Below are 25300 nucleotides of genomic sequence, written 5' to 3' on the forward strand. Positions count from 1 at the left end.
TACTTTAATAGTACTTATATATATATATATATATATATATATATATATATATAAGCTTTTTATCATAAGACTGAAGGTAATGTGTTATAACTGAGTCATTTAGCAGGTCACTCTGAACTACAAACAGCTATGAAAAGGAAATGAATCTCCCAGTAAAACCAAAATAGAGAACCAAACAGAGGGATGTGTCCAAAACACATCCTGTTTTCAGATCATCCTGTGTGCCCCTCCTTCCACAGAAACCAACCTTTCATGTGAACTGTGAATCTAAAGTTGTCCTCAAGCACTACAGGGTCCTTGCAGGAAAGACATTTAAGGAGGGAGAGCTAGGAGGAAGAGGTGCAGGAGAACCACACTTCAGAAGTTCTACTTTTTTTGTTGGTGGTGCTGGTGGTGCTTTATATGTGGTGAAGTTATTTTGTTAACCAAAGAAAATTGTAATTCTCCTTCAGACTCTAACTCAACCTCCCCTCTCCGGCTGTGCTGTTAACTGGGTTAGGCTCCTAGCTTCACAGGACAGCGTGCACACGACAGCATGAGTCACAGCCTTTCATATTAAAGTCCCCATAATAAAGCAAAACAGTCTTGCGAAACACCTCCCTGTGTCATCATCACTCAGGAGCGTAACAAAAAAACGCTAACATAACATTAGGGTTACAAGACCATAGCTGTGATGGTGACACTAGGAGCCAATGAAATGTATTGAAGCACTACAACGCATGGCTCCATTCTTGCAGAATAACGCAGGGCTTGGGGCATGGAAGGAGGTACTCTGAAAGTGTACAGCAGCAGCACTGGAGAGGCCATGCCAGCTTTGAGAATACTGTTGTGAGAAAGGTATGCCTCCATGAAATTCACAGTTTCACTTGTGCACATGGCAAACTTTTAAAACAAATTTTGTTAAATGTGTGAGTTCTCTTCAAAAGGGATGTGGCTCTACATGCTGCCTGTTGTATGTTTTCAGAAGACTTTTCACACTACGCAATTTTTACAAGGTCTATTTCTGCCACTTACTGGGCTTCTAATGAATTACACTTTTAAATGTTCAGGATTTGATTCAATTAAGTCCAGCAGTCTTTACAGATTATATCTATGATTGTTTTTACTGACATGTGGGAAAAAAAATGACTCAACCTTTTAGTAACAGAATTTATGAAAAAATGTTTCTGCATTCCCACTGTGATTTATTCATTTCTCATATGTTCTCCAAATGCAGTTAACACAGAAATTCCTCTGTATTTTTCTTTTTGACTGGGGTGGGAAACTGCAAAAGAATATGCAGGTTCAAGTAACACATCATTTAGCATGCTACATGACAATTTAGCATCACAGTGCATGACAATTTAGTCAACATCTAAAATAAAAGCATATGGGACTTCTGGATTTTTTTTTTATTACCTAAAAAGTAGAATTAAGAGCTTTATCTCTTCACCAACAAAGGTATGAATATGCCTTGCAAAAAGAGAACTACCTGAACGCTGATGTTGTTTCTAGCACCTATATACGACTATATAAAAACCCTCTTTTAGAATTTCTAGCAACTACACATGACAACATAAGAATGCTATTTTAGAAGTATGTTTTCCCTCTGTGCCACATTCATCTGTAAAAGGGAAAACGAGCAGGTTTGTCGATGAGACCCAGCACCGTATTGCGGCTTTTGCCTTCCTCCCTGCTTCCTCGGGTTCCAGCTGAATCCCAAGGCGCTGCTGCCTGGGGGAAAGCAGCACACCCGTCCCCGGGAGCCCGTGGGAGCCCCTCGCCCGGAGCTCCCCTCTCAGCGCCTCCCGGGCCGCCAGCGGCTCAGCCCCGCCGCGGAGGCCGCCCCGCGCCCCGCCCGCCGCCACCGCCAACCACCGAGCCGGGGCCGCCGAGCGCCCAGAGGAAGCGCGGCGGGGAAGGGGCGGCGGCGCGGCCATGCCCGTGAGTGGCGCCCCGGGCCCGGGGAGCGGGGGGTGGTCGGGTCCCGGTCCCCGCGCTCGGGCCCCCGCTAAGGGCGGCGGGGAGCGGGGTCTGACCGCGGGCGCGTTTCTGCCCTTGCCCTCCGCAGCTGGCCAAGGACCTGGTGCATCCCTCCTTGGAGGACGAGAAGAGGAAGCACAAGAAGAAGCGGCTGGTGCAGAGCCCCAACTCCTACTTCATGGACGTCAAGTGCCCAGGTACAGGGCTGCGTGGCGGGCAGGAGGACGGACACGCGTTTTCTTGGGGCTCTGTGCCACCGCAGAGGGGAGGCTTGTTCTCTAAACGTGGTGTACGTGATCTGTAGGGGGAAAAAATGTACTTTTCTTTCTTGAGAACTCTTTTAGTCCAAACGTTTAAAAAAAATTACTGAAGCGATCCGTTTATCTATTTTTCTAGAGGTCTAAAATAGGAAAAACAACAGTCCTTAATGGAAACCTGGCACGGGGAGGGGGCGGGAGACAACCCCTCAGATCTGCAGCTCTGAGAAGTGAGATGACATGGGTGGTTTAAATCACCCATGGCCCGAGTTTCAAATAAAAGCAATGTTTGTTTTCTTCCTTTTGTAAGTTGGTTGGTTCCAGAACAGCCAGAAAGACACTTCACAAGGACACATACAGCTGCAGTGTACACATACAGCAATACTACGGTGCAGAAATCAAAAGCTGTACCTTACCTCCTAGACAGCACTGCAACATTAGAAAGTGGTAACAGTGAGAAAACAACAGAGAAATGCATACATGGATTGACTTACAGTAGCAGTCATCTTGATGAGAAGGAATTTTTCTCTATTCATTTTTTCTTACTATTCTATTCTTAGTAGTTTAGATTTCTAAGTAGATTTCTAATTCTCAGACATTGCTTTCCATCTAAAAGTGAGGTAAAGTCATTAAACTGTTTGCAAATAAACTGCTCACTTAAAATAAAAAACCTCTCATCATGGAGCTTTCTGAGGACCTTCCTTGTGACATGTATACTTTTATCCTATCTTTCTGGGCCATACATGCTGAAAATGGAATCTGTGCTCACCCTCATCTATTTTCTATATCTGCATCTGGATTAAATCCACTACAAATTGTCTCTCCTATTCCTCCTAATTAAAAATACTTTCAAGGGCAAATAATGAAAGACATGAAAATTCTTTTGCATAAGAAGTTTATGAGATCGATCTCATGTTTTCCAAAAGTTGTAGAATTTAGAAGTTAAAGTTTTCCTGATGCTCGTCTTGAATCTGGAATACGCTGAAGTTATTATTCTATGCACGTCTTTTGGCACTAGCCTTATGTAAACATGGCACTAGCCTTACACAGTACGACTGAGCATGTGCCTTATGTGCACTAATTATTAAACAGAAAGCAAACAGTTTTGAGCAGCAGTGCTCACATTCACAGCTGACAAACTTGATCAACGCTCAGCAATGTTCTAGTACAACAAATAATTATTTCTTTATCTAGAAGATTCTTTTGATCAGCACAGAAGGCTAGTCTAGGATGAAAATAAGGTATCCAGCTCCTGCTTTTTAGACGACACATACTGCAGGTAAATTGAGGCTTGTCAGCCCTAACGCTCCCTTGATGATTTTCACATGGGGAGGTGTAACAGTTTCATTCAGTTAACTAATTTGCTTTTCTATGCATATCAATAAAAACAAATAAGTGTTTCAGACTACAGTAACAATGTTTTACTTGGTGTGCTTTGTAACAAAATACTAAATTGAAACAAGTATAGAGTATCTGGTTCAATTACACATACATTTTAAAACATGCTAGAACACTCAGTGGAAAGTTTAATAATGCTGTTTTCCAGGGTGCTACAAGATCACCACTGTATTCAGCCATGCTCAGACAGTAGTTCTGTGTGTAGGCTGCTCAACCATCCTGTGTCAGCCTACTGGGGGAAAGGCTAGGCTCACAGAAGGTAAGGAGTACTGTTTAAGCAATCCCAATATTCCAGTTAAGACTGTGCATTTACGTAGTGATAGTCTGCAAATCTTTTAGCTTTGATTTGTGGAAACTGATACCGGAAAGCTTATTTTTCAAGATGTTTTGTTTAACTAGTAAAAACATTGTTACTGGGCCCTAGCCTGCAAGTTTTTCTGCACTTTTTTTTTTTTTTTTAATGGCTACGCAGATAGATATGCGAGGGAACTTGGCAGCTAGATTTTGATCAAGCACACTGGATATTTGATGCTTTGATTTGTATCTTCTTTCAGGCTAACACTAGGCTAAAGGTTATTTATTTCTGAACTAATTTTAAAGGGTTAAAAAAGTTACCATTAAAGAAGTAGGGTACTTGGGCTAGGTTAACATGATTCCATGCCTCTGCTAGTCAGTGGTGGCTTGCTTGTTTATTTTTAAATAGAGGTGCTGTAATGCAGTTCCCTGGTTCACGTTACTTAATTGAAATTTATATAAATTTTAAGGGAACAAATAACTACAGTTAATTGCATGCAGATAACTCGTTATAACACTGATGTCTTGAACCATAATCCAACAGCTAGGATATATGAAAAGCACTGGAAACACATAAAGGTTTCAAGAAATTTGAAGAATGAATCCAGACTTCATTCACCTTACATTTAAAGGACAAAATTTAGTGTACATATTATATATAGTACTGCTTGTACTGCGTAATACTATACAGCAGTAGTTTATATGAGGATAGAATACCTGAAATGAGGCTGTTGAGCAGTTGAAAAGGCACCAACACTCCCTAGCTACTGTTTCAGTTTAGGATTTGTACCACTAAGGGATAGAACAGTACACTAGAATTTTAAAAGACATCTCAAAAAAAGTAGTACACCTGAGCCTTAGCATAAAATGAATTCAAGATGACCATGCTGGATTAGAGTAGACTCGATGTGCTAGGTAGTTACCTCTTATGGTACACAAAGTTTAAATTTACTATGTAAGTTCCCAACTTCAGTTGGGTGAACAATTTTTCAATGTCATCTAGTAATTTAAGACTATTCATATTTCTACTTGTCATTTCTTTGCAGGCTGCTCCTTTAGAAGAAAGCAACACTAAGTATTCTTTTCAGCATAGAGCTTTGGATCTGTGTTCCTGAAAGCCTTAGCTGTTTAAGAAAATGTCTGTTAATATAACAATGTAATTATGATTGATTTTGTAAAAATGACATGGTACTGGTGACTGATGAGCTGCAATCTTTTTCAATAAACAGTTTGAAGTGCAAGTTTACGGACAACTGAGCTTTATTTCTATAGTTTTAAACAGTGCATTATAATTGGGTGTTGTCATTTAATATAAAAATTAATATAAAAATCTGAACCTTGGACTTGCTGCATCCTTCCCTACATTAATCATCAGCAGCATTTACCATATGGTGACAGACTGCTTTAAGAGTACATTTGGTACATTTTATCACTGTAGCAGCTCTGATTGCATGGATTACAAAGGCTAGACAGATTTAAGAAGGACACGCAGCTTATTTCCTTTCACCAATGATTTAGCCCCTTTACCATGTTGTAGAACGTGGTGATAGTTAATCTCAAATATGAAATTACTCACTTATGTTCAGATGTTTTTCTGGAATGCATGGCTTCCCCTTCCTCTATTCTGGTCTAGAAATTGCACTCTATACTGAGGTTCCTACACATACACGCACAAAAAAAAAGAAAGTGTTTTGCAAAATACTGAAAGCATTCAGGATAAAGAAAGCATATGGCATACAAGCAACAGTAAGTCAACAAACTACGCTAACAGCTGTGAATGACTAGGACAGCAAAACCATGCTTATTTTCAGTATTAAGGATGGAAATAATTACCTTTTTGCAATAAGAAAACAGGTTCTTAGTTAGCTCTTAAAATCAATCCCTGTCTAAATGGCTATTCAAAAATTGAAATTTCTTTTTAAAACCATGATAAACCCGTCAAGCATGCCACCTTACATTTATCTTGTTTCACTACATGAAGTCTTGAGTTACATGTCAACAACATCTTTCAGAACATCACCTGCCATGGTGGCCTTATTGCTGAGAATCTCAAATCAACTTGTGTTCATTTCATAAAGAAGTGGTAAGTTTCTAGTCAATTAAAAAAACTGATATTGTAATTCAGTGCGTTTGCAACATGTTTTATTTCAGTTAATTCACATAGCGAACACTGATAATTACCAATGCAAAAAGTAGGTGTTTGATACAGAAATAGATGCACCAATTTTGTACACATGCCTTTAAAAGAAGTACACTTTTGTGTCAGCACCACACTGTTTTCACAACAAAAGTTAATTTAAGAGCATGTGAGTCACCTAAGTTGCTCTTAATTTACCAGTTTCCCCCATTTCTTGCTAGTTTATCAAATAACTGGTTTCAGATCTAAGATGACAGTAGCAATATTAAATCACTTGTGACCTGACTACACGTGCTAACAGCCAAACTGATTTCTAGTCACACGTACCTGCTTTCTCTTCCCACCCTGACCCCAACATATAAGAACTTAAGATTTATGATGAAGTACCACATTAGAGAAAGTTACTGACCCATTTTGCTACAGGTGTTAGAAGATGAAATGTAGACTCCATAACATTTCCAGTACTGTAGATACAATAATAGGCTTTTAAAGCCTTAAGTTACAGGAGATAAAAACAATGTGGTCTTCGCATATAAGAAGTTGGTGGCTAAACATATTCTATGATGGGAACGAGAGACTGTTAGTATCTTAGTGTTACAAGTATCTTAAAACACTTCTTAGCGTTACTCACTTTCTTAGATACTTCAAACATTTGCATTCATTACTGTTCAGTCATATGTAGACAAGCATAATAATAGACTTATACCTTCTACATGCTCATTTTTTGTCTAAACCCAGTCACAATGGCCAGTAAGTGAACTTTGTTGCTTCTGAAGTACACAAAGCTTTTGAGAATAACTACTACTTGCAAAATAAATTCATCGTACAAGAAAAGTCTGCTAAAGTACAATGGAACCTGGAGTAGCAGCGTTACTTTTCAGAGTTTCTATATTTAAAATATTGTGTTCGGTCAACTTCTGTTCAGGTATTCTTGAACATGGAAACTCAGAACTACTTAATCTTGTTCCCTGTGTAAAATGGGCAATGACTTCTGCTGCTGCACATTTACACAGCTAGTCAGTGCTGAAGACTGGAAAAAAAATGCTGCCATTGAAGATGAGTATCTCCAGTATTGAACTCTCAAACAATATCAAAGATTCAAATGGGAGTAATTGAATACATTGCATCACCAAAGGCAATTTTATTGAGAAAGGTTTACCTAGCCTGTCTTTACTGATTTGATATTCTTGAGATACCAAGACAACCAATGATTCATAAATACAAAAGTAAAATTTTGGTGGGCTAGAAAAAACAAATAGTTCGGGTGTACCTTTTTTACTGTTTTAAGGTACAAGAACAATTAAAATTTTGAAGAGCCCTATTGTCAATTAAAAATGCAGGTAGAGCACTGACACCTCAAAATAATACATTTCTTGGTTTGTCTGTCTTAGCCAAAAAGAAATAATCACAGGCCTACAGAGAACAGAGCTGACAACATGGTGTTTCATCAAATAGCAGGCATCAACTACAAAGTTAATGCCAAAGCATAGTCATACCTGCATCTTTCCCAAGCTACCTTATTTCAATTGTTATCCAAGACATCTGTCTCCTATTCAGCAAAGCAGAGCTGCTAAATGGTGCAGAGATGTAAGTATTCAAACCTTTTCTTAACAATGCTTTGTTTTGTCTCAACCTGGAAATAATATCTGATGTAACCACAAGGGAAGTAGAATAAGCAACAAAGCCTTGGCGATTATGGAGATCTTCCATGCCATTATGGAATATATAAAATTAATATAATCAGCTATTACTGTATCTCTCAAAAAAAAAAAAAAAGTTAGATAATACTTATCTGGAAGTCTACAACAACTTCTTGTTCAGCTTTGTATAAAAGTAACTCCTTGAGGCAGGTCTTCAAAATGGAGAAAAGGATGGTTTGGGGAAAAAAAAATTACAAAATCTCAAAAAAAACCTTCAAGACTTCTACTACTGGCTTCAAGACTGGGCTTTAAATTTTACTGATTTTAGTTCCTTATTCCTGTATCTGAAGGAATATCTATGTTCCAGAACATAGTGCCATTTCCAGCTATTAGCTACCATTTCTACTACCGAAGTTAGCATGTGTATCATCCAGTAATAATGGGACTGACAGCTCATCATATTGTGCTATTTGGGCATATTCAACTGTGAAATAATACCCTTATTTCCATGGTACAATAATCTCATGTTCTCTGTGTAATAAAAATGGAAGTGAGAACATCCAAATAACAAATGATTTACACACATTATTCTAGGCTCATTTCCTAATTCTTTGCAATCTATAACTCTGACAAAAGCGTACTTCTGGTACTTCTTCATTCTGGAGGTAGCTTTGTTTTTTGCTTTTCAGACAAATAAGAAAAGCTGTATGTAAAAGTACAAAAGTCAACAGTAAAACCATTTTGAAGCAATGGTGAACAGGTCTGGCAGATCTGAACTTTGAAAGTAACAAATTCAGTCTTTACGTGCCCAAATCAAGATGTGCAAGTTGTTCAAAAGCTTTAACATTTAAGGTAGATAATTTTTTGTTGTATTCAGTACAAGAAACAAATCCTTTTTTTGTTTTCTTTTTTAATCTTTGTTAAGTACTTAACTAGATGAGGAAAGAAAACCTGCTACTGAAGTAATAATTTACACAGGTAATGCAGGAAGTCAAATTTGACTGTTACATTTTTCTTTTCTATCGGTTAGGAACTTCCCTGAGAGATGAATTCCAGCTACGCTTAAGTTCTGTTAGTGCTGCCACACTTAAGTGTACTGTTGATACTTTTTCCTTATGTATTCTTACATATCTCAGAGTCTAATTTGATCTCCTTCTCCATTTTCTATGTTTCAGTACAGTGAGTTCAGTTACACATTTTTTTTTTTTTTTAATCTATGTATTGTGCCCGTTTTTCTTTATCAAATTCCCTTGCGATCTTTAAGGCAGTGCTGTTGAGGGAAACTGACTGCATATTACAAATAATACTAACAATTACTCCTCTAGGTGGTGCCACTAGTGCAGTGTCTATGGCTTTGGAGTCCAGATCTTCAGGAAGAATCAGGAGGACGCTACTTGCCCCCACTGCACCACCTGTATGAGATGCATAGTGTCTCTGCTGTCTGCAAAATCCATATTGTTGCTTTTTCTCTACTACAGCCCAAGCCATTGCATATTTACCATCCCTGTCCCATGACACTTCAGTTTTTGGCACTGGGGTCCACATCATTGCGACTGTGTCTGGTTTGAGGTACCCAGGAAGAAGTTTGCCACCACTGTTTTTAAATTGTCCAACTTGGTAACTGTACAACATAGCATTTCCAAATTTCAGAAGGTCACCTACTGATGACAGAAAGCCTCCACCAGCCCATTTGTAGGAGTTGTCCACATACGGTGCGTTTACCAGACGTCCTTTTTTGTTGTAAACGTAACACCTAGAATTCAAGAAAACTCGTCATCTCAGATACTATGTAATACAACCTTAAAAGGGCATACTGAGCATGTATTAACTTTCTCTCATGAAACTTTGTCTTTAAAACATTTTCCTTAAGTGTATTTCATTTGTAGGAAAATTAACAAAAAAATCAGATGGGAAAAACAAAAATTAAGCTTAGAAGCTTAGTTTCAATGTAAGTACTAATCCTTCTACTTCTTGTTAGGGTACGCTAAGAGTGAAAGCAATATACAAGAGACAGGATAGAAAGCTGTAGATCAGCCAGCACAGGACTTCTCTCAAATCTCTGTATTAGGTTTAAAGTGTTTCAAGGAAGAGGAATCCTATTATTACACTGTGATTATCACACACAAAACTGAAACTTCAGCAAGTTTTATATGGACTGTTCTGAAGCAGTAGTTTCCATTTGTGATTGATTTCTCCCCTCACCCGATTACAGTTATTATATAAACTGAACATTCGGAAACATTTTTGCAAAACCTTTCATTAAAATGCAAATTGGAAAATTACCAACTATAAATGCAGAATGAACAGCGAAATAGGAGTACAGAACCTCTGAAAATTTGCAAGCAAAATTAATACCAGCTCAAAGCATCTTAGAATACAGCAGTAAAACTATCCCTAAAAGATTACCAACTGCTGTTGCATATTTAAAGCGTTGCTTTTACAACAGTTAACAACACTTAAATGTAAGTACTATAAACCTTGTAATACAACATGTTCATAACCACTCCTACTTCATAAGAGCACTTTAAAATCCAAGCTTCTATGAAGTTTGAACCTCATTTTGATTTTTTTTTGTCTATAACCTGCTTTTGTGACTGTTAGAAACTTCCTCCAGCACCAAAATTTAACAAATCAGGTGAGTCAACAAATCACAGTGGCTCAGTAAAATAAGGCTCAAGACAGATGAGAAACTCAATCCTTATTACTCCATTTTCATTTATTTACACTTTTCTGCTTAATTGTAACCAAACTAAATGCAAACTTCCAAGTCACCTCTGCCAGTTTCCTGCCCTATATATACCCTTATAATAGGAAAAACTTATTTCCCATAACATAATTTCACATTAATTGCAGAACCAATACCATAACGCAGAAATAAAATCAGTTAGTTACATGCCTAACTTTGAAATAACGAGCCACTTCTTTAAAGGCCCAACCAAAAAGAAATTGCACGTTCTTAATTCAGTTTGCTCAAAGATAGAAAGAACAATGATCACTGTAAGAAGAGCAGAGTAAAAATTCATCCTTGTTTACCTTGCTCTGTTATATATCATTGCTTCATTGTCATCTAGTACAGTTGACAGCATATCCAAGTCACGAAACATTTTTAGCATATAATCTGTAAATCTTTGTCCCGAAACTCTCTCCACAACAGCACTTAAGAGGGTGAAGCCATATGTTGAATATAAGAACTGACTACCTTAAAGAAAAAGGGAAAAAAGTTTAGTTTCATGGTGCTTATGTTTTATACCATAGGCATCCCATTTAAGTAATCACATGTGCAAATAAAGCTATGTATAGCAATAAACAATCAATTTAAAGACCCCACCCCCAATTTTAATTGCATGTAAAGCACTTGGTTATGATACTGGGTCCTAGAAACCGCTGTGTGGCAGCAGACAGACGCTTGCTAAGTGCAGGTAGCTCTGAGAACAGCACTAAATGTTTTCCAGGATTCTGCATGTACCACCAGGTTTCATGCTGAGATATAAAGACTGACATTTAACATTCTTTACATACAATTTGCCATATTAGTTCTAACAATGATACCTGTATTTGGAGAGATGAAACCATGAAATTACTTAAGAGATACTGACCTACCTACCTTGTTAGCATCTGCACCATAAAGACAGAAAGACAACACTATACTCAGTCAAGGTTTTCCAAGGCCTTACTCACTTTTATCACTATAAAAGTTCTAGGTTTCTAGTTCTAGAATATCCTGGAATATTATATAAACAGTAACGTGTATTATTTTAGATGATGTATCCTGTTTTTAATCTAAACTGGTGATAACACCTTTTATCAAACATCTATATATCAAGCAACAGTTTTCATCAAAGTGTCCAGAGTCAAGACAGATCCCTTACCTGATATGATTCCTAGAACCCCCAAGATGGTACGTGTTAGCTTCTCAGCCTTCCAATCCCTCGCCCCATAAATACACATTATTAACTGTTTATCAGCAATGGGTATCATTTGCCTATTAACCTAACTCATTTAGAACTTACACCTGAAACTCTTCCGAGTCCTCTCTACAATTGAATTATATAATTCCAGTAATAACAAACCTTGGTAGGTCTATGACTTCATGGTATTTCAATATAATTATTTAGCTCTGATCTGTTGCCTCAATAATGTTGCTTTTGATTCATATCTAGAAGGTCTCCAGAACATGAACACGGCAAGCTGGTGGCTGCTTACAAAATACTTTGTAGATATAAAGTTGTTAGAATATACTTTGAAATTGTATTTTCATAGCACTTAACTGCATTACTCAGAGCTCCTAAGAGTTTTATTTCTACCTGAGGTCCCACCTTTGCACCATCTTGGTCTCTTTGTATTATCTTTTACTTTTTAGGACTAACCTACATCCTTTTTTGAACCTGCTTGCTACTGCAGTTACACCATTAGAAACATAACCATATAAGCATAATTTTTTAAGTCAGCATATTGTATAAGATACCTCTACAAGATAGATATCCAAATTGAACTAGTGAAGTCCTGGTCAGTTCAGTCATCAAAAAACTTGTTGGTAGAAGGACAATAAGATGACTATACAGTTTGTACAGATCAGCCCAAATATTTCTCCACTGAGCTTTTATCAGGGCACAGGAAAAAAAATAACCAGTGTTTTTGTGTGTTTTGATTTAGTTCTACTTATTGGACCCTACTAGCCTCACTGCATATAAAACAATTTGAAACAAACAAACAAACAAAGAAAACATCACCAGAAAAGTATATTTTGGTCTAAAGGAGTAGTAACTCACCTGGTTTGAAGAATAAAGGATCATTTTTAAATATTTTCAGTGATTCGATCACACTTTCAAATTTTTCCTTCAAATAATACTCTTCTTGCTCAAATTCCTTGTCTCTCTTGCCAGGTTTTGAATTTCGGCTTTTTACTTCACCTTCATGTTCTTTCTTTGGTTTGACAGAATCAGTTTTTTCAATGCCTTTACCATCCTTCTCTTTTTGTTCTTTATCCTGATTGGGTTTTGTTAGTTTCAATGCTCTGTTTGCCTTTTCCTTTTCTTCCTTTACTTTTGCAATATCTTTTTCATAGTGACGAATCCCACTCAGGTGTGAAACTAACAGTCTTGTAGTAATAGTGACCTAGGTAGAATGAACAACATGAAAACTTGACATGAGGAAGGGACAGAGACATAACAGCTTTTAAGCATCATGTATTAAAAGGAGTTAAAATAAATAAATAAATATATGCACACCACACACTATAGAACTGAAGATCCAAATTTCCAGCGTTTCTTTTTCAAGCAACAAATATCAGTACTTGTCTATATGATTTCTGATGTTTCAGAGGAAGAGATAATACAGCACTTGTACACATATGGCTGTGCAATCACAGGAACAAAATCCAAACAAGTGTTAACAATAAACAACTACGTACCTTTTCACCCTCGTAGACCTTTTCTGGAAATTCAGGGACGTATTTCTGCACTGGAGCATCTAGGTCCAGTTTCCCCTCTTCCCACAATTTAGCAATGGCCATCATGGTAAGACACTTGCTAATACTAGCAATTCGCATGATCGTCTCTGGCTTACATAAAACACGATTCTCCACATCAGCATAACCCAAACCTTTAAGACATAAAGACAAACTTTTAATACATAAAAACAGTGGTAAATATTTTTACACAGAGATATGCTGAATTATTTTCAAATTACTAGATTTACTGGCTCCTCAAAATATGTTTCTTCTAGCTGAACTGAGAAATGAAGCATTAGAAGCATGCTCCCGCTTCAATTAAATGAATAACAGTATTTAGTAGGATAGGTTAATCAGAGCCCATGGTATTAACCAGCATCAACCCAAATTAATGATTAAGCACATAAAACAAACTTAACCCTAAACAAGACTGAAGATTAAGCCAAAATTTTTACTCCTGAGGTCAAATATTTAATGTAGAAAAACTAAAGACAACAAAATATGGATTGTAAAATAATTCTCCAACAGTCCTACATACTCTTTTATTTCTCTAACTAAATATTAAAAACAACTAAAAGGTCTTATTTTATCAATATAGAAATTAAGAAATTACTCAAAAACCTTGCAACAATTACATAAGCTGTAAAGATTCACAAAACAGTCTGTTTCACCACCTTCTAGCCTGACTTCAATGAAAAGACAACTTCAGAATCCCCATATCAGTGTTCTCCCTATATAACCAACATGAGTCTGGTGGCACTAACTGGAATTAATGAAGCATTATCAGACCCCCAAAGTAGTCTTCATTTTGAGCTGGGTTTGAAGAAAACATGCAAGTGATGTTTCAGCAGAAAAAGCTATGAAGTACAGTGATGATACACTTGCAGGTTTCAGTACAAGCACATTTGTAAAACCTGCAAGCAATGCATTGTCTGGCTGTATAACACAATAGTCTAATAGTAAACTACTCGGCAATAAAACTTGCCAAAATACAAGAAATAAAACCAATTATATCAGTTGCCTAAGACATTTTCTTTCTTTCCTTTTATGTAAAATTACTACTTGAGCTTTTGCATTGTGTCTGTGAATGTAAATGCCATACTGCTAAGGAAAACACCTTCTGAAACTCAAATCACTCTCACCAATATAGCAAGAAAACAGGTTTGATACCAGTCACAACATTCGTTTGACTTATACCCGATCCTGTTTTTCCCCCCATGAAGCAGGGAGGAGGAAAACAAAATGAGCTAGAAACCTACTAAAGCAATGTTATCCACATCCCAGCTGCCTTTCTCAAGGCAGTGCCTTTTTCTGTATCCACACACAGCACTGTACAGAAACCTCCATCATGGCTTATACTTCCCCATGTAGTTGCCTTGCTATGGGAGGGATATGGCAGTCAGGGTGATAAACCACAACCCAGGCACAAGTTCCCTAAAGCACCTTCCTGAATGTCAAGGAAGAGATTCCACAGGAGTCTTAGAAAAACCTCTGCTTTCATTACACGTAAGCTGAGACAAGAAAAAGCTATCGTGATTGAGTTTGTAGTACAATTGTCTTTATCAGGCCACATTACAACAGGCACCAGAAATTCTGCTACTCGCTTCTGTCACAATAAGAGAAATGGAGAACAATAATCAGCTTTACACTTATAAAAATATTAATTAAAACGCTGTCAGAATAAAGTTAAAAACTTACAGATATTTTTTTTTCAAATTCTTCACCACCTTCATGAAATACATTTGTATTTACTACCATTAACTTATTTGTCCAAAAAAGAAAAAAAATACAACAGATTATGAAAATATTTCTAAAAACACTGTATTTTTTACAATGAATATCAAATATCTACGATGAGCAAAACTGCAGACTATTTAAAACTAACCTGTATAACCAGAACAATCACTTGCAAATTCTGAAAGGATGACAGTTGTTAAACCTCAGTACCTTCCTAGTACTATCTACACCTCAGCCAAGAAATAGGAGAGAAATCACTAACTGCAAGTCATTATTACTTTGACTATCAAATAAGTTCCTAGGAAGAAGCCAGGTTTTTAACCTCCCATCACACTTCCAGCAGACTACTCTACAGGTGTATACCTAGAGTATGTGTACAGTCAAAGACAGATCTGATAAATTAATGAAAGAAACATTCTTAAACATAACCACTGATATACACTAGCATACTCGTGAAGTTGGTATGTTACTGACTCCTAGATGTTAACAGCGTTTACCAAGGAAAGTACCACTTCATGCTCCCTAGGCACCTGTCGCTGACCACTTCCCTGAGACAAGACATCAAGTGGATGAAATCCTGGCCTGGATGGTGTGTCTGAACTGGTCATCATTTCCTGGGAACAGACACAACCGGTAGTCCCACATACTGACCTTCTGACCAGACTTCCTTGCCATCTACAGAGACTCCAACCAGTATACCTGGGATTCCTGCTTCATCCTGTCAAAAAAGAAAAAAAAAGAGTGAAAACAAAGAATCTCTACAGTTTTTAAACACCTCCCAAGCTCTAAAGATGCACAAGCATCTACTATTACAAATATGATTGTATATTGTTACAACATTACAATTTAAATTCTATTAAGTACTAGACGGTCCGAACAGGTATAAGCTGCTTTCACAAAACAAAGACTTCAATTCAGCAGCTCTGAAAAATACGTTTATTAGCGTAATAACAACTTAATGAAAATAACTTACTTCATAATTTAATGAACTTAACGAGCAGGATGCACAAAACTCAGACGACAGTCCACAGGCAGGCCGTGCCCAGCACCACCTCCTGGGTGCACGCAGTCCTTCCAGGGGCTGCGGTTTCCTCCTCAGCAGGGCAGCTCCTCCAGAGCGCCCCCTCCGCAGCCCCCACGGCCCCCTCGGCTTCTCGCTCCCCTCAGGAACCGCTCTCCGGCGCCCGGCCCCCCGGCGGCCATCTTACCGCCCCTGCCCCTCCTCCGCCCGCCCTGCGCGACCCCCAGCACCTTGATCCTCCGCAGCAGGTCTCGGCTCCTCTCGATGGCCGCGCCGAAGCCCTGAGGGAACGACGCCGGCATCGCCTCCTCCTCCTCCTGCCCGCCGCCGGCCTCGCACCCCGCCGGCACCTTCACCCCTAGCGCCAGCCCCAGCGCCAGCCCCCAGCCCCAGGGCCGTCCCCCGGCGCCGCCGCCCCCTCGCCCGGCCGCCGCCAGCCGCCCGGGGGCCGCCGCCCGCCGCAGGGCCCGCGCCAGCCCGTACATGGCGGCGCCTCGCCGCCCCGGCCCGCCCCGGCGCAGGCGGCTCCAGCCGCTCCCGAGCGCTCGCTCGGCCGCGCTCCGAACGCGTCGAGCCCCGGCGGGGCCGCCGCGCCCGCCCTGCCCCTCAGGGCCGCTCCCCAGCCCGGCCCCGCCGCCGGACTAGGGCAGGAAAGCGGGCGGAGAAAGGGCGGGAGGAGGGCGGCCCCGCTGCCCGCCTCAGGGAGCTGCGGGGAGCCGCCAGGTCCCCCTCAGCCTCCTCTTGGCCAGGCTGGGCAGACCAGGGGCCCTCGGCCCCTCCTCACAGGACGTAACGCCGAGATAAAACGTTTTACTACTAGATGGGCGATTTAATCTAAATTAATAAGAAATTACCAACAAACGGAGACTTTCCAAATGCCAGGTTTAGAATCAAGTTTCAGTCTACGACAGTTCTAACAGCATTGAGAGCTGGGTTTTCGATGTAGTTGCTCAAAGACTAGAGAGACATGCCAAGTGCCCTCCAAATTACACTTTTAAAGTATTTCAGACAAGTTTCCTCTAAACTTGTTCCATACTGCTTGCCAATAAACTTTTAATAGCTGTCTTTCTAATGATCTGAATGTTGTCTTAATAGCAAATTGGACCGAATGGTGACCAAATCATAATATTATTTATTACTCACGAAAGCAGGAGGATTTTCAGTGTATCAGCAGCTTGTGATTGATATATTGTACATATCAGCTAGATGCAAGCCCCGTCCAATAACCAGGCCTCTTATGAGTTTTGCCAAGTGGATGAGTCTGCAGATTTGGGATCCTCAGAGGAGCCCTTCATTAACAATTAAGGAGAGTTTAAATGCCTAGTGCAAAGGCAAATCCATAACCACTCAACAGTGTTTGTGGAATTGTTAGTCCACATCTCTAACCAAGTCATCAAAACATCTTTGTTAGCATGAAGATACTCAGTCATATACCTTCCTATACAACAGTGCTGTGAAATTACTAATTACAGCAGATGATGTTAGGTTCCCTCCTTCAATTAACATTTCAGTCTTTTTTTTAAAATCACTTATTACTGCTCTTTACAATAGCAGACTACCCAGACCAAGAGTCAAATGCAATAGGGAAGGAGTGAGGGACTGATTTATACAATATAGTCCCAAATTCCCATGATGTTATACGATATCGTCCATGATGTGTAGAAAATCCTTAGGCTGATACTGAAAGTAGCTGGGCCCCTGACATACTTCGGAAAATGCAGAGGTATACAAACAGCTGAGAAATGATCAGAGTGATGATCAGAGTGACCTTTGGTTTCAGCTGTTCAAAGTGAGTCCTTTTTAGAGAATGCCTTTAACTAGACTGTTATAAGACCTTAAACCTTGCAAATACAAACTAGATTGACCAGGATTACCATTACATAGCAATGCAGAAAAGTCCTTGTGCTGCAAACCCAGCATCCAGTTTGATGGATTGTGCATTGCTTTGCCATTTCTCTCGTGGAGCTTTTCTGGAGTATCAAGACAATAAAAGACACATATACCTGTAACAGGATTGTTGAACATCAGCTAACAATCTTTAATAGGACCACTCCCTGAATGTTATAAATGTTGACAACAAATAAAAATGCTTATAAATGGAAAAAAAAAAAAAAAAAAGAAAAAAAGGAGTTGTACTTGTAAGCAAAAGTGGGTAACCTGTCCTAGAACTCTGCATATGCTATGCTATAAGAAATTTCTGAGATGCTAATCTAAGGCATATGATATCCTTCTTCACGTCTGCTGATCTCAAAAAAACGCAGAATGCTGCAAGAAGTCAGGCTAAATAGCTTTCATGTATGAAGTCAAATGTACACCAGATAATCCACACTTCACTGCAGGCATTTATTCTCATTACTGTTTCTCAGTAAAATGCAGTTGTTTATCATGGTACAAATTCATACTCAAATGGTCCAAGATGCTGTATTTGCTTTCTAGTAAATCATTTTTGCTGCACCTAGCAAAAATGTCCCAGATAGCATTTTGCAGCAGGATGATTCTCTTAATTCTTAATTAACCTGCTTAGCAGGAAAACTTTGACACCACACTTTTGAATATGCCTAAGCCAGAAATAGATCTTGTCATTATTCTGATTGCTTTAGTGCAGTTTTGCATTAAATCCAGAAGCACAAGATGGCCTGCCCTTATCTGTTGCATCTTGGTAACGTTCTAAGGTGTTGACAAGTCTCTACACTCACTAATAGCATTAGAAATTTTTCATTAATCTCCTGAGATTTTAAGTTTTGTAAAGACTTAAACTATTAACTTCTAGATCTAAAAATACTGAATCACATGGAAAATAGCAGGCAAAAGCTAAAATTGTCAAAAAATTAATCTGCATTTGTGTCCGATAAAATGAAGAAAAACAGGAAAGCAGCAATTAAATAAGTCATCTATATATACGTACAGAGATATAGGTGAAGTTGATGTTGATGGAAGATACAAAGTAAAGGGATAATGATTCCCTTGATCATATAATGTTTCTAAAGATGATTTTAAAAAAATCTAACTCTGTAAAGATGACAAATAAGAGGAACATTAGGTATAGACAGAAATCAAGCTCTGATTTCTCTCTTTTTCAGAAGCATTTTCATTTATTTGAGAACCAAGACAATTTTTATTTCCCTCTGTTTTGACGCATTCATACAGCAGATGGCAGTAAGAAACTTTATTAGTTTAACCACCTAGCAAAAGGGACAGTTCCACTAGTTGGATCTCTCGTGGTTGTCACGATCTTACAGAACAGAGTTGCTCTTATAGAGTCCTCACCCATTTACATTATTTGCTTGCTTTTGGTCAGTAAGCAGTTCTCGGGATATTATTTGTTTACAAAGTAAGGTAACACCTGCCTGATTATAGTACATGTACCATTACCTTAACACGAAAACAGTTAGACCCAGCCAAAAACCAGGCATCCCTTCCTGAACACATATGTAAATAGGTGTGTACTTACAGTTTGATGCTAAGATTAAAAGTCTTCTCTGAGCTTTTTTTTTTTTTTTTTTTTTTATTGAACTAAGATCATGAGTTGGTGAATTCTCCAACAACTTAGCCCACAAACATTAATCAGGAACAAATCTTGAAACATTCAAAAGATGTCTGAAGCAAGAGAAAAAATAGCATTAAAAACATGGGGTTTTTAGACACAGAGACCAATGTGCTTATCTTCAGCTGTGTTTGAACTATGATTCAGACATTTATCTTTATTCCTTGAGGAGTTCAGTTAGTAGCACTGATCATGCTATCATCAGACCAGCAGCAAAGCTCTGCCATACCCAATGTCCCCATCACAAAGCAGCAGCAGTGGTGGTCCCCAAGCCCAACCAGGAGCCCGGTGACTGGTCCTGCCTTCTAAGCAGCACTCATACACCTGGACTTATACACAGTACTACAGGTTGGCCACTGCTTTTTGTTGTTGTTTGCTTTTTACACACACCATAAAAGAAATGTAACTCTCCTTAATGTACTCAATTTTTCTGTGTGCTGAGGATGTGTCACTTGGGAATTATTTACTTTCAATAAAATAGAAAATGAAAGTTTTATAGTGCCACATTGCTACTTCCTTTGTTTTATGAGTTGCATGCAGTCTGACAGAGATCCTAGAAACAGGATGGAGCCTGGGAAATACTTCGCATGTCAGGGAAAGGAATGCTGAAAAGGCTGTGCTGGAATTACAGACCATCCAAAGGGCACACACATTTCTTTTTCTTTCTTCTTAGCAGAAACATTAGTTTTGAAGCTCCAGTTTCTCAGGGGTGATTTCCTCATACTTGCAATTCAAAGCCTGCTTTAAACCTCTTGGGACTCAGAGGAAAAAAAATTGTCATCAGCTGAAAATAAGCAATGAAGGAACATTTGGGAAAAATATCAGTGTAAAAAAAACAATGACAACAGCAACAACAACAACAAAAAACAACACAAGAAACCACATAGAATTGTTTCCTGTTTTTCCTGAAGTTCTCCTCCAGAGAGGGATAAACAATTTCATCCCTGAGAATGACTTCACATTTATCATTAAAAATTCAGTTGCTGTGTATAATCTTTTAACCCTCTCCAGCTTCTCTCTCCACTCTGTGGGTAGACATACAATATACCATGGAAAACATTGTCTTTCATGACCACTGTCCACATGAATGCAATGGGTACCAGACAGCATCACTGCCTTCAACTTTTCCAGACATACCTTTTCAAACTGAAATAGGTTGCTTAAAAAAAAAAACAGAAAACAAAAAAACAAAAAAACACCCACAGAAGGTGTAAAACACCTGAAGAATTAAGCATATTAACCCTAAAGTATGATTCTGATTCTCAAAGTGCCCAAATAAACAATTATAAAGTACATGCACTTAGGAAAGCTTTCCAGCTTGCTCTAAAAGGATCTCCTCACAATTGGGTAATAAGTACTTCTTCTCCACTCCTCCACAAAATAAAAACCTCAATAAAATGAACAAGTCCCAGACAACTATGCATGAAGAAGCGTGGCAGTGAGAACTGTGACTGCCTTACATTGCCTGACTTACTGGGGAGAGCAGCTGACCATTCAGTCATGCTCAAGTGCCACGGTCGAGTGCCACCTCCACAGCACGTATCTACAAGTAAGGAAGAACAGGCACAATTCCTTTGTCAAACAGAGCAACAGGAGGAAAAAATGTTTCCAGATCTACATGAATTGTCGCACACATCCCTGTATGAACAACACAGTCCTGACTTGCATTTACTATCTTTATCTGTCCTTCTAGACGGAAGAGTTGATTTTTCTCAGTATCTGTTCTAGCAATTTTTCCAAACCCTCCCTTATTTGAAGATACAGCATGTATTTTTACCTGTAAAAAGCAAATGCTTCTCTGCAGTTCACAAAAAACACTCATCTAGCTATATGTGCATGCTGGCTTCTATCCCATTTTCCACAGATTCACTGCTATGACTATCAATTTTTGTGTGGTTTCACCTACCTGTGCTGCAATTACACCTTCATTTTGCTCTTTGCTCTGCAGACATCTCCTGTGCCACTAAAAACACTCTTCGTGAGAACTGAGCATAGATAACTCTAACTGCATAGGCTAGTCAAAAACAGGAAAAAGCCTCTTATCAAATTAGTAACATCTAAGATATTTGGGTGGAGGCATTTGGCACTGGCCTTGCATATTCTTACGGGAACAAGTCCATGCATACCATACAGACTCCATTCTTTTACTTCATATCATTGTTCCCAAGCTGAGACATGTTTTGAAAGAGCTTCTCTGTAGATCTGTAAATGCACAATTATTAAATGCTACACAGATCAGTGAGAAGGTATTTTATTCTATTCCTTTCTAAACACGTAAGATAACTGTACATCAAGTCAATTGATTTTGCACAGATTTGTGCTGCATCAGGATCACTGCAAAAACTCAAGTAGGTATTTTTGTACCTCCTTCTGCATGCAGAGCTATGCAAAACAGCTAAGACCATTTTAGAAACTTCACTATTGAGGGAAGACAACTACCTGGGATGACTGACTTCTGCAGTAAGCACCAAGTGGGGGACAGTTTGTCCCTCCTGCCACTTGGAAAAACTGATCAACTGCTTGAGTTGGAAATACTATAATTTATTTTCTTTGACCTTGAACTAAATCAGAACATGCCATCAGCACAGAACAGTTCCCTGTTTTAGGTGCTATATATACTATCTGGCATACGGCAGTGTATGCCATGTACACCTGCACACACACATACTTAACTTACAGTTATACTTCAAAGTGTGATTAACAATAAAAAAAGAACGGTTTTACTACCTGTACCCTCATTTTAATGTCTGCCACTCAGCTGGATTTGTTTCATGCCATTGTCTCTGGCAACAATAATCTTGTAGTGGGAAGGTTTCATGATATTGATGAAAGCATCAGAAGAGGATCAAGCTTAGTACTGAGGCTGAAGGGGAAGCTGTGCTCTACTTAATAACATTTTTTTCCAAGTGGTGTAATGAGATCTAACAAGCTTCTACATGACTTGGTGCCTGTCAAGTTTAAACAACAGGTGTGAGTAAAAAACATTTCATATATGGATGGCTGGTGTTTTTGTAAATTCTCAAACAGGAAAACAAAACAGAAACTAAGGGAAATCCCCACTTCATTTGAGAAATATATTAGTAACTGAAACAAAGGGACATACTTAAGTTTTGCTATTGAACTGAAGTACAGAGAGTAATTCTTTCATTATTGCCTCAAAGGCAAAACAGACACAGGGAAAAGAGGAACTGGGACAACAAATGTCAGAGCTTACTGGGTTTACTGTATTTCAAATAGGGATTCTGAAACCTTTCACCTTTAATACAGCATCTGGGTGTCCTACTGAGACCAGCATAAACTGCTACATGCTTAGCACCTTTGAGCATCAGTCTCTTTCTGTAGAAACTGAAATACAGCATTGCAATCCTAGCTGGGGACAGCTGTTTATTTTTTATACCTACACACTAAATGGTCACAGCAGCTAATGACCCAGCAGTTTTGACTCTAGAGAGAACTTCCTAGTGTGCAATGACTTTGTAAAGCTCAATCCTACAAGAGTGAGACTTTGCTCTAATGGAACTGTTTGATTAAGGGTTAGTCAAATGGGTAGGCCTTAGTTGTATATATACGCCATGTATGTGTATGGTCACAGTTGTATATGCACTTGTCTGGTTTGGTAAAAGGAACTTCTTTGGAACAACTGAGCTAAAATGGCACAATCCCCTGTATCACATAATCAAGCTAGATTGGAAGAGACCTCCAAGATCACCAAGTCCAGCCTCTGACCTAACACTAACCAGTCCTCCACTAAACCATATCACTAAGCTCTACACCTAAACATCTTTTAAAGACCTCCAGGGATGGTGACTCCACCACTTCCCTGGGCGGCCCGTTCCAATGTCTAATGTCTAATCGGAGAACAGGCCAACCCCCACCTCGCTACAGCCTCCTTTGAGGTACCTGTAGAGAGCGATAAGGTCACCCCGAGCCTCCTTTTCTCCAGGCTGAACAAGCCCAGCTCCCTCAGCTGCTCCTCTTAGGACTTGTTCTCCAGGCCCCTCACCAGCTTTGTTGCCCTTCTCTTGACTCGCTCGAGCACCTCGATGTCCTTCTTGTAGCGAGGGGCCCAAAACTGAACACAGTACTCGAGGTGTGGCCTCACCAGAGCCGAGTACAGGGGGACGATCACTTCCCTAGCCCTGCTGGCCACACTGCTTCTTATACAAGCCAGGATGCCGTTGGCCTTCTTGGCCACCTGAGCACACTGCTGGCTCATATTCAGCCGACTATCAACCATCACTCCCAGGTCCTTCCCTGCCAGGCAGCTCTCCAACCACTCATCTCCCAGCCTGTAGTTCTGCTTGGGGTTGTTGCACCCCAGGTGCAGGACCCGGCACTTGGCCTTGTTGAACTTCATGCAGTTGACCTCAGCCCATCGGTGCAGCCTATCCAGATCCTCCTGCAGAGCCTTCCTACCCTCGAGCAGATCGACACACGCACCTAGCTTGGTGTCATCTGCAAACTTACTGAGGGTGCACTCAATGCCCTCGTCCAGATCATTGATGAAGATGTTAAAGAGGACCGGCCCCAGCACCGAGCCCTGGGGGACTCCACTAGTGACCGGCCTCCAACTGGATTTGACTCCATTCACCGCGACTCTTTGGGCCCAGCTATCCAGCCAGTTTCTAACCCAATGAAGCGTGCGCCAGTCCAAGCCAAGAGCAGCCAGTTTCTTGAGGAGAATGCTGTGGGAAACAGTGTCAAAAGCCTTACTGAAGTCAAGGTAGACCACATCCACAGAGTGATTGTACAAACTATCTGCACTCAATTTACACTTGGATTTTATAGTTTCTCCTTATTTCAATCCAAATCGTTAATAGCAAATAATTGACAAAAATAATGGATTCAGAATAAACCCTTCCAACTGATCCTTTTGCTAGCTGTGGAATTCCTAATGTCTGCAATAGTAAAACTGATAGAGAAGCAGAGGGAGGACTCAGTAACTTAATTGCTCAAAATAGCAACATTTGCTCCTACTCCTTCAGATCCAAAGATATACAGGCCTGTGTGCTTTTTATTGTTAACCTACAACAATAACAGTTAGTTTCAGGGCAGAGCACCTCCCATGGATTAACAACCCATTTGGGTCCCCTAGGCTGTATCTTGTACCTACAAACCTTTCCATTAATTCATTAATCTCCAGGAAATGCTCCACACTCAGACACGTCTGTGTGCAAGTAATAAAAGCACACACACACACACATTTGCTAAATGCTGAAAAGCAGCAACTAAGGACAGCTTTTTTTTTTTTCCCCCGAGGCGTCACTATTTCCTTGTTAAGATGACTGATAATGAAGTCCTAACTTACAGAAACTTAACCTAGATTTTGCTGATGTAGCAGGAATCACTGTCAGAAAAGATTTTGTACTTACTTGTATGGGAAGAGTTCCTACATATTGTGCTTTAAAACCAGAGGAGTAACAAAGAATGTAACATTCTCATGCCACCTTCCTCCATGTCAGGGGAATGCGGTGCTATTGGAACAGGACAAGGCACAACTACATGGCAGCACTTGGATGGGAGGATTCACTCTTCCATAAATCAGCTTCGTGCTGTCCACCTTCCTGACTGGCCTTTGGCCCCCTGTGCACAATTCTGTCTTATCATTCCCCTTTTATCTGCTTTCTTGCCTAGTTCATTTTCTATTTTTTGTTGTTGTTGTTGTTTTGTAGATATCCTGCATAAATTACATCATCCCTTTATCCTATTTTATACTGTGCATGTGTACAATACTTTCCTTTTTACAATAAACAATCACAGAATCCTGTATTTTGGAAAAGACCCTTAAGATCATGAAGTCTGCTCAATCTTTTTAAAGGAGATGCTGCTTAACCTGTATGTAGCCATCCCTGAAACCATCC

At 39.5% G+C, this 25300-nt stretch overlaps 2 protein-coding genes across 7 annotated transcripts; one reads left to right on the plus strand and one right to left on the minus strand.

Annotated features, from left to right (window-relative positions):
* Window positions 1–1765: 1765 nt before the first annotated feature.
* RPS27L (ribosomal protein S27 like) lies at window positions 1766–5152 on the plus strand. Its single transcript, XM_068695684.1, has 4 exons — window positions 1766–1923; window positions 2051–2159; window positions 3766–3876; window positions 4958–5152. Exons 1-4 carry the CDS (start codon window positions 1918–1920, stop codon window positions 4984–4986), a joined length of 255 nt encoding a protein of 84 aa, XP_068551785.1. The 5' UTR covers window positions 1766–1917; the 3' UTR covers window positions 4987–5152.
* Window positions 5153–6025: 873 nt separating this feature from the next.
* On the minus strand, window positions 6026–23296 carry LACTB (lactamase beta). 6 transcript variants are annotated; one of them, XM_068695674.1, is made up of 8 exons: window positions 21346–23296; window positions 20914–20982; window positions 16126–20197; window positions 15526–15592; window positions 13099–13289; window positions 12458–12803; window positions 10722–10887; window positions 6026–9441 (listed from the first exon to the last, which is right to left on the minus strand). In XM_068695674.1, the coding sequence occupies exons 3-8, from the start codon at window positions 16378–16380 to the stop codon at window positions 8898–8900; spliced, it is 1569 nt and encodes a 522-aa protein (XP_068551775.1). In that variant the 5' UTR covers window positions 16381–20197; window positions 20914–20982; window positions 21346–23296; the 3' UTR covers window positions 6026–8897. The 6 variants fall into 6 exon arrangements, with proteins under 6 accessions (XP_068551775.1, XP_068551773.1, XP_068551774.1 ...); XM_068695672.1 differs by having other exon boundaries at window positions 16126–20223; XM_068695673.1 differs by lacking the exon at window positions 20914–20982 and having other exon boundaries at window positions 16126–20223.
* Window positions 23297–25300: the final 2004 nt, after the last annotated feature.

This window comes from Anas acuta, chromosome 12, assembly GCF_963932015.1.
Source record: "Anas acuta chromosome 12, bAnaAcu1.1, whole genome shotgun sequence".
In the NCBI taxonomy this organism is placed as follows: Eukaryota; Metazoa; Chordata; class Aves; order Anseriformes; family Anatidae; genus Anas; species Anas acuta.

Coding starts and splice junctions, on each gene's coding strand:
- RPS27L (XM_068695684.1), top strand. Junction 2,160..3,765: donor CATGGACGTCAAGTGCCCAG/GTACAGGGCTGC, acceptor GCTGTTTTCCAG/GGTGCTACAAGATCACCACT. Junction 3,877..4,957: donor AAAGGCTAGGCTCACAGAAG/GTAAGGAGTACT, acceptor ATTTCTTTGCAG/GCTGCTCCTTTAGAAGAAAG.
- LACTB (XM_068695673.1), bottom strand. CDS start 16,380: ATGTACGGGCTGGCGCGGGCCCTGCGGCGGGCGGCGGCCCCCGGGCGG. Junction 15,593..16,125: donor ACCTGCTGCGGAGGATCAAG/GTGCTGGGGGTC, acceptor CTTTTTTGACAG/GATGAAGCAGGAATCCCAGG. Junction 12,804..13,098: donor AGGTCTACGAGGGTGAAAAG/GTACGTAGTTGT, acceptor CATTCTACCTAG/GTCACTATTACTACAAGACT.